Raw genomic sequence first — 13,823 nt, forward strand, 5'->3', positions numbered from 1 at the left:
GAAGGAATCAAGTCTATTATTAATGCTTTTGTGTTCTACTAAGCCTTTAATATAGTGCCCTGGACATAATAGGTGTCCAGTAAATGCTGCCAATTGAATCTGTCGTAGTGCATCTTTTCACAGTGCATTTTGGCTAGAACATTGGTAGGGAATTAGAGATTGTTGGACGCAACAACATGAGCCTGCTTGTACCATGTGGCGTGCAAAGAAAGTTTGGGTGCCTGTGCATGACAATAAAAAAGGAGAGTATTTCAGCACATTTTCCTTGGTAAAAAGGAAAGCAACGTGGCCTAGTAAATAGAGAGTCAGAAGGATCTGGGAATCAATCCCTGCTCCGCCACTTGTCTGCCGCATGACTTGAACAGATCAATTCACTTCTGTGCGCTTCAGTTCCTTCATCTGTAAAACGGGAATTAATACTGGGAGCCCCATGTGAGACAAGGACTGTGTCCAACCTGATTATAGTGTATCTAGTATAGTGCCTGATGCATAGTATTAAATACCATTAAAAAAATAAAAAACAACAAAAAAGGTAAGTCAGAGAATCTTGAAACATTTATTTCAGTTTCCTTTGTTGTCAAAGAATTGACCTGTCTCTTCCATAGAGACCTTTGCAGGAGTAGGTAGTAATAAAATGTTAATTTTTCAGTGCCTATTATAATCCTTGCTAAATTTTCCCGTATTTATGTTCTGGGGTAAATAGGACACACCTCCTGTTTCAAAAATAGGTAGAAAACTCATGATGCCGCCAATAGTAGTAATAGTATTGGATGCTTACTCTATGCAGAGCACTGTGCCAAGCACTGGGAATTAGATACGGACCCTGTCTTTCGAGGGACTCACCATCTAAAAGGGCTTCAAAGCAGTTGTACTTTATGATTTGTGTTAGGAAGCCTGTTAGGGTAATATATAGTCCATTTACACATGTCCAAAAATTCCCTTTTATTAGACAGACTTAATCTGATAAAAATCACTAACCCTTTGCATTAGGACTTTTGAATTAAGAATTCAGAAAGAAGATTCTCGAAGAGAGAGAGAGAGAGAGTGAGTTTGAATGTGTGAGTGAAGGAAGAAGGGGTGGGGGGGACCCTGTAGTTTTAAAAGAAATTTTATGGATCTACTGTAAATGACATTAGGGCCTGGCACTATACTTTCAAGGTGGAGTAAGATGCATCTATAAAATTAGAAATCAAGGGACTTTATCACATCAAATTTATAGGTCTGGGTTAGATTTATTCCAATCACTAATATGATTGTGAATTGTGAAGTGGTGGAATTCCTTAGGTGAGATATACTTCTGGTCTTCAGGACACAAAAGCAAGGTGTGGGAGTGCCAGATAATAATAATAATGATGGTGGTACTTGATAAGCGCTTACTATGTGCGAAGCACTGTTCTAAGCGTTGGGGGTTGTACAAGGTAGGTTGTCCCACGTGGGGCTCACACTTTTAATCCCCATTTTGCAGAAGAGGTAACTGAGGCACAGAGAAGTTAAGTGACTTGGGGCAAGTAACACAGTTGACAAGCGGCAGAGCTGGGATTAGAACCCGTGACCTCTGACTCCCAAGCCCGGGCTCTTCTCACTGAGCCACGCTGCTTCACAGATGCAGTCTTTGGTAGCATCTCCACCCCGCAGATTGTTGGTGAAAACTAATATTCATCCCAGCCTTAAGGGCCCCTCACAGTAGAAATGAAAGCACCAGAACTTGCAGTGAGTTATATCTCCCTTTTTTTTTTTAGCCTCATGCTAATTGCTTTGTAGGCTGCATGCAGAATACTTTTGAGAATGTGGGTTGATTTTTGTCTTAACGTGAGCACTCTCTCCCACCTTTCTCCCCATTACCCTCTCAATTTAGCTTATGGTTTAGCAACTGCTCAGAACTCAAAGCAGCAACAGTCCCAGCTCCCAAAGCTTTGCAGTCCGGAGTTATTAGTGTTCCTTGAGGATTTTTGGAAAAAAGATTCATAGTCCGTGGTTAATCATTTGTGTTTGAGTGAGCAGCAGCGTGGCTCAGTGGAAAGAGCCCGGGCTTTGAAGTGAGAAGTCATGGGTTCAAATCCCCAGCTCTGCCACTTGTCACCCGTGTGACTTTGGGCAAGTCATTTAACTTCTCTGTGCCTCAGTTACCTCATCTGTAAAATGGGGGTGAAGACTGTGAGCCCCCTGTGGGACAACCTGATCACCTTGCGTGGCTCAGTAGGAAAGAGCACGGGCTTTGGAGACAGAGGTCATAGGTTCAAATCCCAGCTCTGCCACTTGTCAGCTGTGTGACTTTGGGCAAGTCACTTAACTTCTCTGTGCCTCCATTACCTCATCAGTAAAATGGGGATGAAGACTGTGAGCCCCCTGTGGGACAAGCTGATCACCTTGTAACCTTCCCAGTGCTTAGAACAGTGGTTTGCACATAGTAAGCACTTAAAAAATGCCATTATTATTGTTATTATTATTTTATCGAATGCCTAGTGGGTGCAGCACACCATACCAAGCACTTTAGAGATCATAATTGAATTAGTGGAAATGATCCCTACCCTGACTGTGAGCCCACTGTTGGGTAGGGACTGTCTCTATATGTTGCCAATTTGTACTTCCCAAGCGCTTAGTACAGTGCTCTGCACATAGTAAGCGCTCAGTAAATACGATTGATTGATTGATTGAAGGAGTTTGCAGTCTAGCTGGGGAGATAGGCATTAAAATAAATTACTGAGAGACGGAAGAAGGAAAGGGGGTTATGAACAGTTAGTGTGTGCTTCAGCAATAGGGTATGTAAGATATGTGCACAAAGTGCTTTTGGAGGTTGTCAATACTGAACTGTGAACTGAACTTTTTAGACTGTGAGCCCATTGTTGGGTAGGGACTGTCTCTATATGTTGCCAACTTGTACTTCCCAAGCGCTTAGTACAGTGCTCTGCACCCAGTAAGCGCTCAATAAATACGATTGATTAGTACAATGCTCTGCACCCAGTAAGCGCTCAATAAATACGATTGAATGAATGAATAAATTAATTGGGGATGGTCTCTTGGTGGAAATGTGATTTCAGATGGCCTGGTAAATGTGAGCCTTGTTCTGTCAAATTTGAAACGGGGGTGTTCCAGGCCTGCGGGTGGGTGTGATTCACAGCCTGCCGGGGGAAAGATGAGAAAGAGGCACAGTGAGTGGATTCACTGAAGAGGAATGAGAAGTGTGAGCTGGAGTGTAGTGGGAGAGGAGGAGAGCGATGGCTCTGGCACCAGGAGGGCACATTGATCCAGTCCCTTAAAACTTCCCTGGCCCTTCTGTCAACTCTTCCAATTCCATGGTATTTGGAAACTTTAAACAAATACTCTGAGCACTAAATTAGGACCACAAAACTATTTCATTTATAAGGAAGATTGAGCCTAAAAGGCGGAGACTGCCTTCTGCTGTGTTTTGTGGTTTAGTGAGCTAAATTCAAATTCAGTTTCATAATCTTTCAAGTTTCGGGAGCTTTCCAAACGCTCCAGCTCTGAAGGCCTAAAGCTTCTTGAGAAGGTGGCTGACTGATACATAGAAATTGAGAGTTGCAAAACACCAAATAGGTTACCGAGCCCACCCCACTAGTGCCTAACAGTTGTTTCTTGCAACGTATCTTTGAATGTTTTGTCTAGTGGACATGTTGGCGCTACAGGGATATAAAACTCCCTTTCCCTTGAAGGGAGGTTTTACTGTAATTGAATTGATGGCTCTCATTACTGGAAAAGGTTTCCTGACCTTCATTGAACTCTTGCTTTAATTCCTCCTTGATCATCATTTTTCCTCCTCCTTGATGTTTATATCCTTCAGATACTGAAGTCTGTTGGCCTGTTCCAGTTACTCACTGTTACTAAAGTAAAAGGAATAAATAATGGACTTGTGAGTCAATCCCTCTATTCCCTTTAATATTCTGACTACTCTTCTCTGAACTCCCTTTTATTAATTGCTTTTTACTGATATCAAAATATGCAATCAGAACCTCCCAGTCCCACCGCCGCCCCCAGCATATAAATCATTTAACGGTTAGCGAATTATTTAACAGTAGTATGAACAGAGTTCCCAGAGGAAATCATTTGCATTTCCACCACTACTCAGAGCCAGAACCAAGAATTGTTAGGGCTGCCCTAACAATCTGGTCAGTCAACAAGTATTTACAGTTGAAAGGGCCCTAGTCTCCCTGTTTCATGATACCTCTCTGTCCTGGACTACACTGACTTTTTTTTTCCCTTCCTCGTAGATTGTTTATGCAGAAAGACCGCTCACTGACAACCACAGATCATTGGCTTCATACGGCTTGAAAGATGGGGATGTGGTGATTTTACGGCAGAAGGAAAATGCAGATCCACGGCCCCCCGTGCAGTTTCCGGGTAAGAAAGCTTAGAATACTACTACTGCTATTTATAATAATAGTAATAATGATTGTGGTACTTGTGAAGCACTTACCGTGTGCCAAACCCTGTGTTAAGCATTCACTTAGAAAATAAGAGAGACGCAGCCCAGCTTCCGCATAGGATTCACAGTGTAAGGGGGACAGGGAAGAGGTATTTAATCTCCATTTTACCAAGGAGGACACTGAGGCACCGACATGTTCAAGAACTTATCCAGGGTCACACAGCAGGGAGGTGGTGGATCTGGGATTAGGACCCAGGTCGTCTGAGTCCCAGGCCCCTGCTCTGTCGACTTGACCACACTGCTTCAGATCCAACACCAGGCCTCTAGGCAGGTTATCGCCTAGAAAGTTTCCATCAGAACAGCCTGATATAATGGAACACCTCTCTTTGGTCCTACCATTTTCTGGAAACTGTTCTTCTAACAGTGAGGGTTAGCCTTCTAGTCTCCTGTCTGTGGAACTTTACAGTAGTCGTGATGGTATTGGCAAGCTAGAGCCTATAGCTTACTGCTTCCAGTGAATCTAGAACTTGATGTACAAGATATCCTTTGAGTACCATGCCTCCCCTCCACCCCCCGCCTCCCCCGCAACAGGTCTACATAGTAAGCGCTGAACAAATACCATCATAATTAAATGGCTGGAGGCTTGTTTTGGGATGATTACTAATTTACAGAAGGAGGAGCAGACCTGCAAAAGACTGGCTTTTTCTCATATGGACGCCAGGATTCCCTGATTGATTGTATTTGAGAATGAAGTGCTTTATCAATTGTCTCATGTGAAAATCTTTCACTTGAAAATGCAAAGGGCTGACTCCATCATCAGGGGGATATATTAAGAGCCTACTATGCGCTCAGCACTGTACTAAGTGTTTGGGAGAGTAGAGCACAACAGAATTGCTACACATCTTCCCTGCCGACTCCAGTGGAGCAGCTGACTAGTTCTTCCTGAGGTTTGGTGTTGACGTAATTTGATAGTTGGGTGAAAAATGTACTTGGAAGCCAGTTGCTTATTGCTGGTGGATGATGTGTAGGCTTTGATTTGTGGATATATATATATCTATGCATGTATGTATGTATGTATTGAGCAGCCCAACCTAATTGAAAACAGTGTAGCCTAGTAGAAAGAGCACCAGCCTGGAAGTCAGAGGACCTGGGTTATGATCTTGGTTCTGCCATTTGTCTGCTCTCTGATCTTGGGCAAGTCACTTAACTTCTCTCGACCTCAATTTACGCATCTGTAAAATGGGAATTCAGTACCCTTCCTCCCTCCTACTTAGTCTGTGAGCCCTCTGTGAGACAGGGACTGCGTCCAACATGATTAACTTGTATCTACCCCAGCGCTTAGGACAGTACCTGACACACAGTAAGCTCTACACAAATATCATAATTATTATTATCATAATTATTACTTTGTCTAGTCCTTGAGAAAATAAAGGTAAGAGTGTTATCCATTCCCTGGTACTTGCCTTCACATACCTAGAAAATCCTTCCAAACTTTTGTCTTTTTATGAGGACTCTTTCTTAACATGGTGTGGGCCCAAGGAACACCGGTTTGCCACCCTTAAACAATATGCACACAGATGAGGTCCCAGGGCTCCATTAGATCAGCATTATTAGGTAACATAATGAGGCATAAAGAGTTCTGAGTTCTAGAAATGTTTTTAATTGGTGTGTTACATGCATATGGCCTTATTCTGTGAGCCGGGGCAAGTCATAAGAACCAAAAAATACTGTGTCGAATCAAACCAGTGGTTCAATAACCCCAGTATTCCATGTCTGACAGTGGCACCAAAAAATGAGTGCCATCAGTATGATGGTGCTTATATTCCTTGGCATCCAACCACATGGTTAGAAAACCTCTGCTAGCCCTTACCTTTGTTTCCAGTAATGTCGTATCAATCAATCAATCGTATTTATTGAGCGCTTACTGTGTGCAGAGCACAGTACTAAGCGCTTGGGAAGTACAAGCTGGCAACATATAGAGACAGTCCCTACCCAACAGTGGGCTCACAGTCTATGAGCTATAGAAATCCAAGAACTTCAAAAAATACACCAGAATTGAGTTGTTTTAAGACAGACACCCCAAATAAGATGTGTCCCATCCTGATTCAGAAACCCCTCATCTGTTGTACCCACTGGAGTAGGTAGAACCTGTCGCTAATGAAGTTGCTTATAATACCTCTAGACTGTGAGCCCGTTGTGGGCAGGGATCGTCTCCATTTGTTGCCGAATTGTACTTCCCAAGCGCTTAGTACCGTGCTGTGCACACAGTAAGCGCTCAGTAAATACGATTGAATCAACGAATGAATACTTGCCACAGCATCGAGTGCCCAAGTTGTGCGGTTGCGTGTTATATTTCTCAAAATATGGCATCCCATAACACCTAGGCCCTCCCAAATCCTCATCATTCTTTCTCTTTCAGTGAAAAATTTTCAGAGTTGTTCTTCCTCCTGGTGGAGCTAAAGATCTTAGAGGCTGCAGGGGAGGGGAAGAGGGGGCTGGGAGGAGGAGGAGGAGGAGGCCAGTTTACTTGGTTCATGTAGCACTCAGATGACACCGTCAACAGCTGTACTTTTTGTCTCTGTGCCACCACTGCCTCCTCATCTTCCTCCTCCCTGCTCCTTCTCTTACCCTTCTCTCCCTTTTCACCCCCCACAGGAGTCCCAACCTCCAATGTGAAGAAGATTTACGGGGCGATGGCCCACTCCTCCTGGTTGAGACTTTAATTTAAAAAAGTTTGAATTCAGTTAGTGCCTATTGCCTCTTTTCCTTGGTCTGAAGGAATCCTTTGGTTTGCTTCATTAAACACTTCAAGGGCCAAGGTTCTTTACTCTGCCACCCTAATTATAACAGTGGCAGCACAGTTTGGAAGGTAAAAATGTGGAAGTTAGATGCAAGAGCCCTGCTTAGTCGGCATGACCTTGGGCAAGTCACTTCATTTCTCCTGTCCATTTTTCTGTCCATAAAATGAAGATGATAATTGCCACCTTCTTGCCTCCCGGGGGCAATGAAAGAGTAAATGTTTGTATAGCTCAGATGAAAGGCTGCGTAAATCCAAAGTATTGCTAGGAATCTCACTTGGCCAATAGACACATCCATCCCAGACTTTCAGAATCTAGCCCCTCACATCCTTCTTGCCAGACCCAGCTTTCTAATTGAAGACACCAGGGGTTTTGGTGGTTAATATCAGTCGGTGGAGGTCACCAGTCCCACAGTGACTTTCCTTTGGGGGGGTTACGTACCCAGGAATGTGAAACAGGAGGCCCACAAATGTGTTTGCATAAAAATGACAAGAGACTGCCATTCCTTCCCTAACGATTTCCACGTGGCAAATGTATTTAATATTACTGTGGAAGAAGTGGCATGGCGTAAGAGATAGAGCACTGGCCTGGGATTCAGAAGGTCATGGTTCGAATCCCGTCTCCGCCTCTTGTCTGCTGTGTGACCTTGGGCAAGTCACTTCACTTGTCTGGGCCTCAGTTACCTCAGCTGTAAAATGGGGATTGAGACTGCGAGCCCCATATGGGACAGAGCCTGTGACCAAACCGATTTGCTTATATCCATCCCAGCGCTTAGTATGGTGTCTGGCACACAGTAAGTGCTTAATGAATACCACAGTTGTTATTATTATTATTACTACCTTTAAAATTGATGTTCAGCGCTTAGAACAGTGCTTTGCACATAGTAGGCGCTTAATAAATGCTATCATTATTATTATTATGTTCTTCATTATTCCCAATCCTTTGTTCCTTTACTCCCGGCCAATCTCAGTGTCGTCTCTTCTCTCCCTCACCACCCCATCTCCTCCAGAAAGTACCTCAGAAACGGGTGAGATCCGCAAAGACAGAGGAATAGGTGGAAGGATGGTAGGACGCACCAACAGCTCTTGCTGGGCCTCTCTGTGGGAGATACCGAACCACATCTATTTAAAGACCAAAGAGCTGGTGCAGCGAGCGTAAGCTGCCACCACATTTGTCCCCTGACTGTACGTGTGTGATCTGTTGGTGTGAGGTTTTTGAAATGATTTCCCCTTCCACAGGTCTCCCGCGGATAGACTTCAGTAGCATTGCCGTGCCCGGCACATCGGCTCCCCGGCAGCAGCAGCAGCAGCAGCAGCCGCAGCCGCAGCCAGCTCAGCATTCCCGCTCATCCCCGGCCGACTCTGCCTCATTCCCTCAGGGCCTGGATAATCCAGCCTTACTGCGGGAGATGCTGCTTGCCAACCCTCACGAGCTGTCCCTGCTGAAGGAGCGCAACCCTCCCCTCGCCGAAGCTCTCCTCAGCGGAGACCTCGGTAAGTCCGGGTGGCCGGGAGGGTAGGGGTAAGTGGATCTGCGTCGAGAAAGTAACACGAACATGGAGAGAATAAAACAGCCCTACGTGTCCAGTCGGCTAAATCCGTCTTTTAGGGTTTACGGTGTTGAGGTGAATAGGGTTTATTTAGGACAGGAATCAGCAGATGGTTTCCAAGTCAGAATTCCCGGCTAATTGTTTTGAGAACCGGTGCCTCCCATTTTATTTCTGGTGGTGTCAAGAGCTTTGGAGTTTGAGTGAATCACTTTTCTTAACCTTATGGTTCTCGCTCTGTTTCTGGAACTTTCTGCTGAGAGCATATGATTAAATTAAAAAGACTACATTGTTACCACATTAAGGTGACATATTTAAATGATCATCACTCATGTGCTAAAGGCACAGAAGTTAGAAAGTGTCAAACTTCTGTCTTAGTTACATTCTCATCCATTTCCACGGAACTTCCTGAAGACCAAGTGGCCTGCCAAATGAATGTGAGTTTGTAAACGGTCATTTGTGTATGAGATCTTTCAATCAAAGTGGGTGGTGAGGGTAAGAGAGGACTTGTCTTTTATATTATTACATTAAATTGACCAGGGTTTTTGTTGGGATAAAGGATGTTCCGGGCAAGGTACTGCAAAGTAGTAGTATTCCATAGCTTTCTTCCCCTGACCTCTTTCTCCTGCCCTCCCTCCTGTCTGCAACTTTCTCCCCCATCACATCTGACAGCCCACTGTTCTTCCCATCTTCAGCACTCTTCTGAAATCACATCTCCTCCAGGAGGTCTTCCCCAAGTGATTTCTCATTTCCCCATCCTATATCCACTTCGGTGCCACCCAAGTACTTAACACTCCACCTGTGGCACTTAGGTACATATTTTTAAACTCTAGACTGGGAGCTGATTTTGAACAGGGAATGTGTCTGTTATATTGTTACACTGTATGCTCCCAAGCGCTTAGTACAGTGCTCTGCACACAGCGCTCAGTAAATACATTTGACTCTCAATTCCTCTTCTCTTTAACTTACTTTAGTACCTCCCTCCCTCACACCACTGCTTCCTCTCTCTCTGCTAGATTTTAAACTCCTGTTGAGGACAGGGTTCATATTCAGTAGCTCTTTGTACTCTCCCAAGCACTTAGTACAGTGCTCAGACACCATTCATTGACTGATTGACGTTTACACTAAGACTCTTTGAAGATCTAAAAGCAGATTTAATTGTGAAACCCCTACAGGGCAAATACTTGCTTTCTCTCTGCTGTTCTTCCAGTTAAAAGAAACAGTCTTCAGGGTGCTAGTACTAACTGTATAATTCAGGGTAGTGGTTCAGTCTAAATGATAGCCTTTCCAAATCATCTCTGGGTTTCATCTCTACCTCCCACTTGGAAATGGCTCTTGAAAAGCCATTAGGCAACTTGGGGGCAGGATGGCGTGACAGGGCGGTACGCTTGAGTGCAGGTCCTAATTTGATGGCGATCACTGTGATTTCTGCAGAGAAATTTACCAGGGTCCTGGTGGAACAGCAGCAGGACCGAGCTCGGAGGGAGCAGGAGAGGATTCGACTCTTTTCAGCTGACCCTTTTGATCTTGAAGCTCAAGCCAAGATAGAAGAAGACATAAGGTAATGACAGACCTCCAGCCTTCCCCTACCATTCAGTTTTCCCCCAGTGCCTGAGCAGCCTCATGCAAATGAGGGAGCTTAATGAAGGTTATGTGGTAATGATCACTTGAGGACAGTGTCCTGTAGCTTTCATAAGAGGCAGAGAGCATCATCAGAGCAATTTCCATCCAAGTTTCCCTAGGGTGAGATCAGACAGCTGACGTCGTTGGCCTCCCCTTCCCCCCCACACCGGGAAACAGAAATCCTTCTTGCAGTGACATCTGCTAAGCTGCTGATGCCTGCTTTTTGACTTAATTTCCTTCGGCAGGATGTTCGAGCCTCTGATTTAATTCAGACTTGGAACATGGTAACAGTCAGAGAGAAACGGCTCTGTAAAATGGCAAGGTTGGTGTTCAAAAATCATTTTCCTTCGGCATTTCCAGCGTTGGCCCCAGGGAATGAATTGAATGACATTGCTCAGCCTGAATTTCTGTGTTCCGGCATTACATTTGGTCATCGTAAAATCGAAACAAAATTTAAGGGACTGTTAGCCATGTAGGATCAGTCTCTGTAACTAAAAGAGAAACTGCATTTTTAACCTATTCAACTGTGACAAATCAAAGTAAAATGCTGCTTATATATTTTTGCCTTTGGCAGAGTAATGTTTCCGTTGCTGGCGGATCTGATGCAATAGCAGCAAAGAGCGATATCTCGGAAAGCTAAACTGAAATTTCATGGAAGTCACGGAGCTAAATGACACTTGGGAAGGAAAATGACATTTGGAAGTTAGAGTAGGTTGTGTCGTCACCAGAGCCGTTTTCTGGCTTTCCTCATTCCTGATTTTAAAATAAGTGCTTGAAGGCATTTGATGAGACCAAAGAAAGGGACCTCGGGAAGCATCACTGGCGAATCTCTCCATGTAATCTCTGCCTTGCCAGAGATCTCTCTGAAAGGTGATGTTTTGGGCTTTCCTCCAGTGACAATTTGGGAAGTCCCTCCATAGAATAAGAATAATAATAATGGCATTTATTAAGCACTAGAACGCACTCCAGGGAATAGCTGGGTTTAAGCCCCTGGAGGAAAAAGATAATCGTAATTTGAAGCTAGTAAGGGAAGAGAACAGGGGTGAACTAGGACTCTCCTGTAAAGTTCAGAACATTCCCCTGAGCATCCATCCATCCAAGCAGAGGTGTTTTGACCCAAACCATGGCAGATGAGGCTGCGATTAAAGCTGACTCGGGTCACCAACAACCCAAAAGGCGTGGTGGAGCTGAGTTCACTGCTACTTTTTGGTTGGGAGGGAGTGTGGCGGCCTCACAGGGCACCCCTCTCCCCACCCCCTTCAGGCCCAAACAACATGTCGTATTTGTTAAGCGCGTACTATGTGCCAGGCACTGTACTAAGCACTGGGGGGAAATACAAGCAAAAGAGGTTGGACACAGTCCCTGTCCCACATGGGGCTCAGTCTTAATCCCCATTGTACAGATGAGTTAACAGGCACAGAGAAGTGAAGTGACCTGCCCAAGGTCACACAGCAGACAAGTGGCAGAGCTGGGATTAGAGAAGCAGCGTGGTTCAGTGGAAAGAGCATGGGCTTGGGAGTCAGAGGTCATGGGTTCAAATCCCGGCTCCCCCAGTTGTCAGCTGTGTGACTTTGGGCAAGTCATTTAATAATAATAATAATAATAATAATGGCATTTATTAAGTGCTTACTATGTGCAAAGCACTGTTCTAAGCGCTGGGGAGGTTACAAGGTGATCAGGTTGTCCCACGGGGGGCTCACAGTTTGAATCCCCATTTTACAGATGAGGTAACTGAGGCCCAGAGAAGTGAAGTGACTTGCCCAAAGTCACACAGCTGACTGTTGGCGGAGCCGGGATTTGAACCCCTGACCTGTGACTCCAAAGCCCGGGCTCTTTCCACTGAGCCACGCTGCTTCCCCTAACTTCTGGGCCTCAGTTACCTCGTCTGTAAAATGGGGATTATGACTGTGAGCCCCCCGTGGGACAACCTGATCACCTTGCAGCCTCCCCAGCGCTTAGAACAGTGCTTTACACATAGTAAGCGCTTAATAAATGCCATCACCATCATCATCAACCCATGACCTTCCAGGCCTGTGCTCTATCCACTAGGCAATGGAGAAGGGTATGATCATGCATGTCTCTTTGGAGCGCTGTCTAGTTGAAGTTTTTATATGAAAAAATTAAGCACAGAAGTACTTCACAGGCATTAAGAAGGATTTTTATAGTGTGTACCTAGGTTAAACGTGTTTGGCTTCACTAATCGCAAGCAGTTTGAAGTGTCTCTTCTGAGTGTTAAGTTTGCAGATAATGTTACTTCAATAACTTTTCCTGCCTGAAGTGTAGGAGATGAATTCAGGTGTCTGAAAGGTCTTTTCTAATTTTAACATTGATTGTTTAATATACAGGACTTGAAGAAGGTACATGATCTCCGACCTCTTGGAGTTTACCCTCTCCAGTGTTTCTGATTAATTCTTTGTTAGATTTTAGTTGGGAATAGATAGCTGTTGGTTTGGAACTTCCTTGGCTGTTAAATTCAGCCAGCCACTTACTTAAGACAGCACTTTCAGTTTCTGTGGGAAAATCTGAGGTGAGCTCTTTCTGGAGGAGGACAATCTGATTCCTCTAGATTAAGGAGAATTTCCTTCTTACAACAGCCTCAAAAGCAGGCCATCACCCAGTTCTTTAAACTGGAAAAAAACTGCGATGGTCCTGTTTTAATAACGTAGTCGTACTTGAGGACAGGAAAAATGTGCATATTTATTTCCGATTTGGTGGTTTCAAAATCTGAGGCTTCTGTTCATTGATATAAATGCTTCCGGTGCCTGGTTTTGGTTTGTGCCAGGCAACAGAACATCGAGGAGAACATGACAATAGCCATGGAAGAAGCCCCTGAGAGCTTTGGCCAAGTGGTGATGCTTTACATTAACTGCAAAGTGAACGGACATCCGGTGAAAGCCTTCGTCGACTCAGGTGACTTTTCAGTCTCTCGCCCTCCTCAGTCCTCAACCTACCCGCCCTCTCCTCCAGAGGATAACCTTCTGTTGTCACAGTTGATAAGTTACAGAAAATGACAGCTTTAATCAATATAGTGCAACAAATCCCATTAGTGCTGATCACAGTAGTCCAAAGAAGTGGAAAAGAACGAGAGAGCATTTTCCACCAGTTCCAGTGGAAGAGTTGGATTGTTTTATGTCCTGTTCCCAGTCCCATCACTGATTTGCTTGGTGGCTTACGAACGTGGTACTTGATTTATCTGACTCTTTTTTCAAACAGAATCTCCTTACCATCAGCTTTTGAAGACTTTGTGCTCCTGGCCGTTTTGCTTTCGGTTCTTGAAGTCTGAGCACTTGTGGAATTCCAGCCTTATTAAAATCATATTTCCCCCAAGAAGCCTTCCTGACTAAGCCTTCATTTCCTCTCCTCCCTCTCCCTTCTTTGCACCCTTTATTCACCCCACCGTCAGCCCCACAGCATTCATGTACATATCCCTAGTTTGTATTAATGTCTGTCTGCTCCTCTATACTGTAAGTTCCTT

The 13,823-nt window shown here is 44.5% G+C and overlaps 1 protein-coding gene across 2 annotated transcripts in view; it reads left to right on the forward strand.

Annotated features, from left to right (window-relative positions):
* LOC119928242 (protein DDI1 homolog 2) overlaps positions 1-13,823 on the forward strand; it is a 43,251-nt gene that overhangs the window by 16,982 nt on the left and 12,446 nt on the right. For both annotated transcript variants that reach the window (XM_038746334.1, XM_038746333.1), the window contains exons 2-5: positions 4,227-4,356; positions 8,418-8,672; positions 10,160-10,286; positions 13,131-13,258. In XM_038746334.1, the coding sequence (XP_038602262.1) occupies positions 4,227-4,356; positions 8,418-8,672; positions 10,160-10,286; positions 13,131-13,258 (640 nt within the window). The remainder of the gene's footprint in view (positions 1-4,226; positions 4,357-8,417; positions 8,673-10,159; positions 10,287-13,130; positions 13,259-13,823) is intronic.

Source organism: Tachyglossus aculeatus, chromosome 5 (assembly GCF_015852505.1).
Source record: "Tachyglossus aculeatus isolate mTacAcu1 chromosome 5, mTacAcu1.pri, whole genome shotgun sequence".
Taxonomy (NCBI): domain Eukaryota; kingdom Metazoa; phylum Chordata; class Mammalia; order Monotremata; family Tachyglossidae; genus Tachyglossus; species Tachyglossus aculeatus.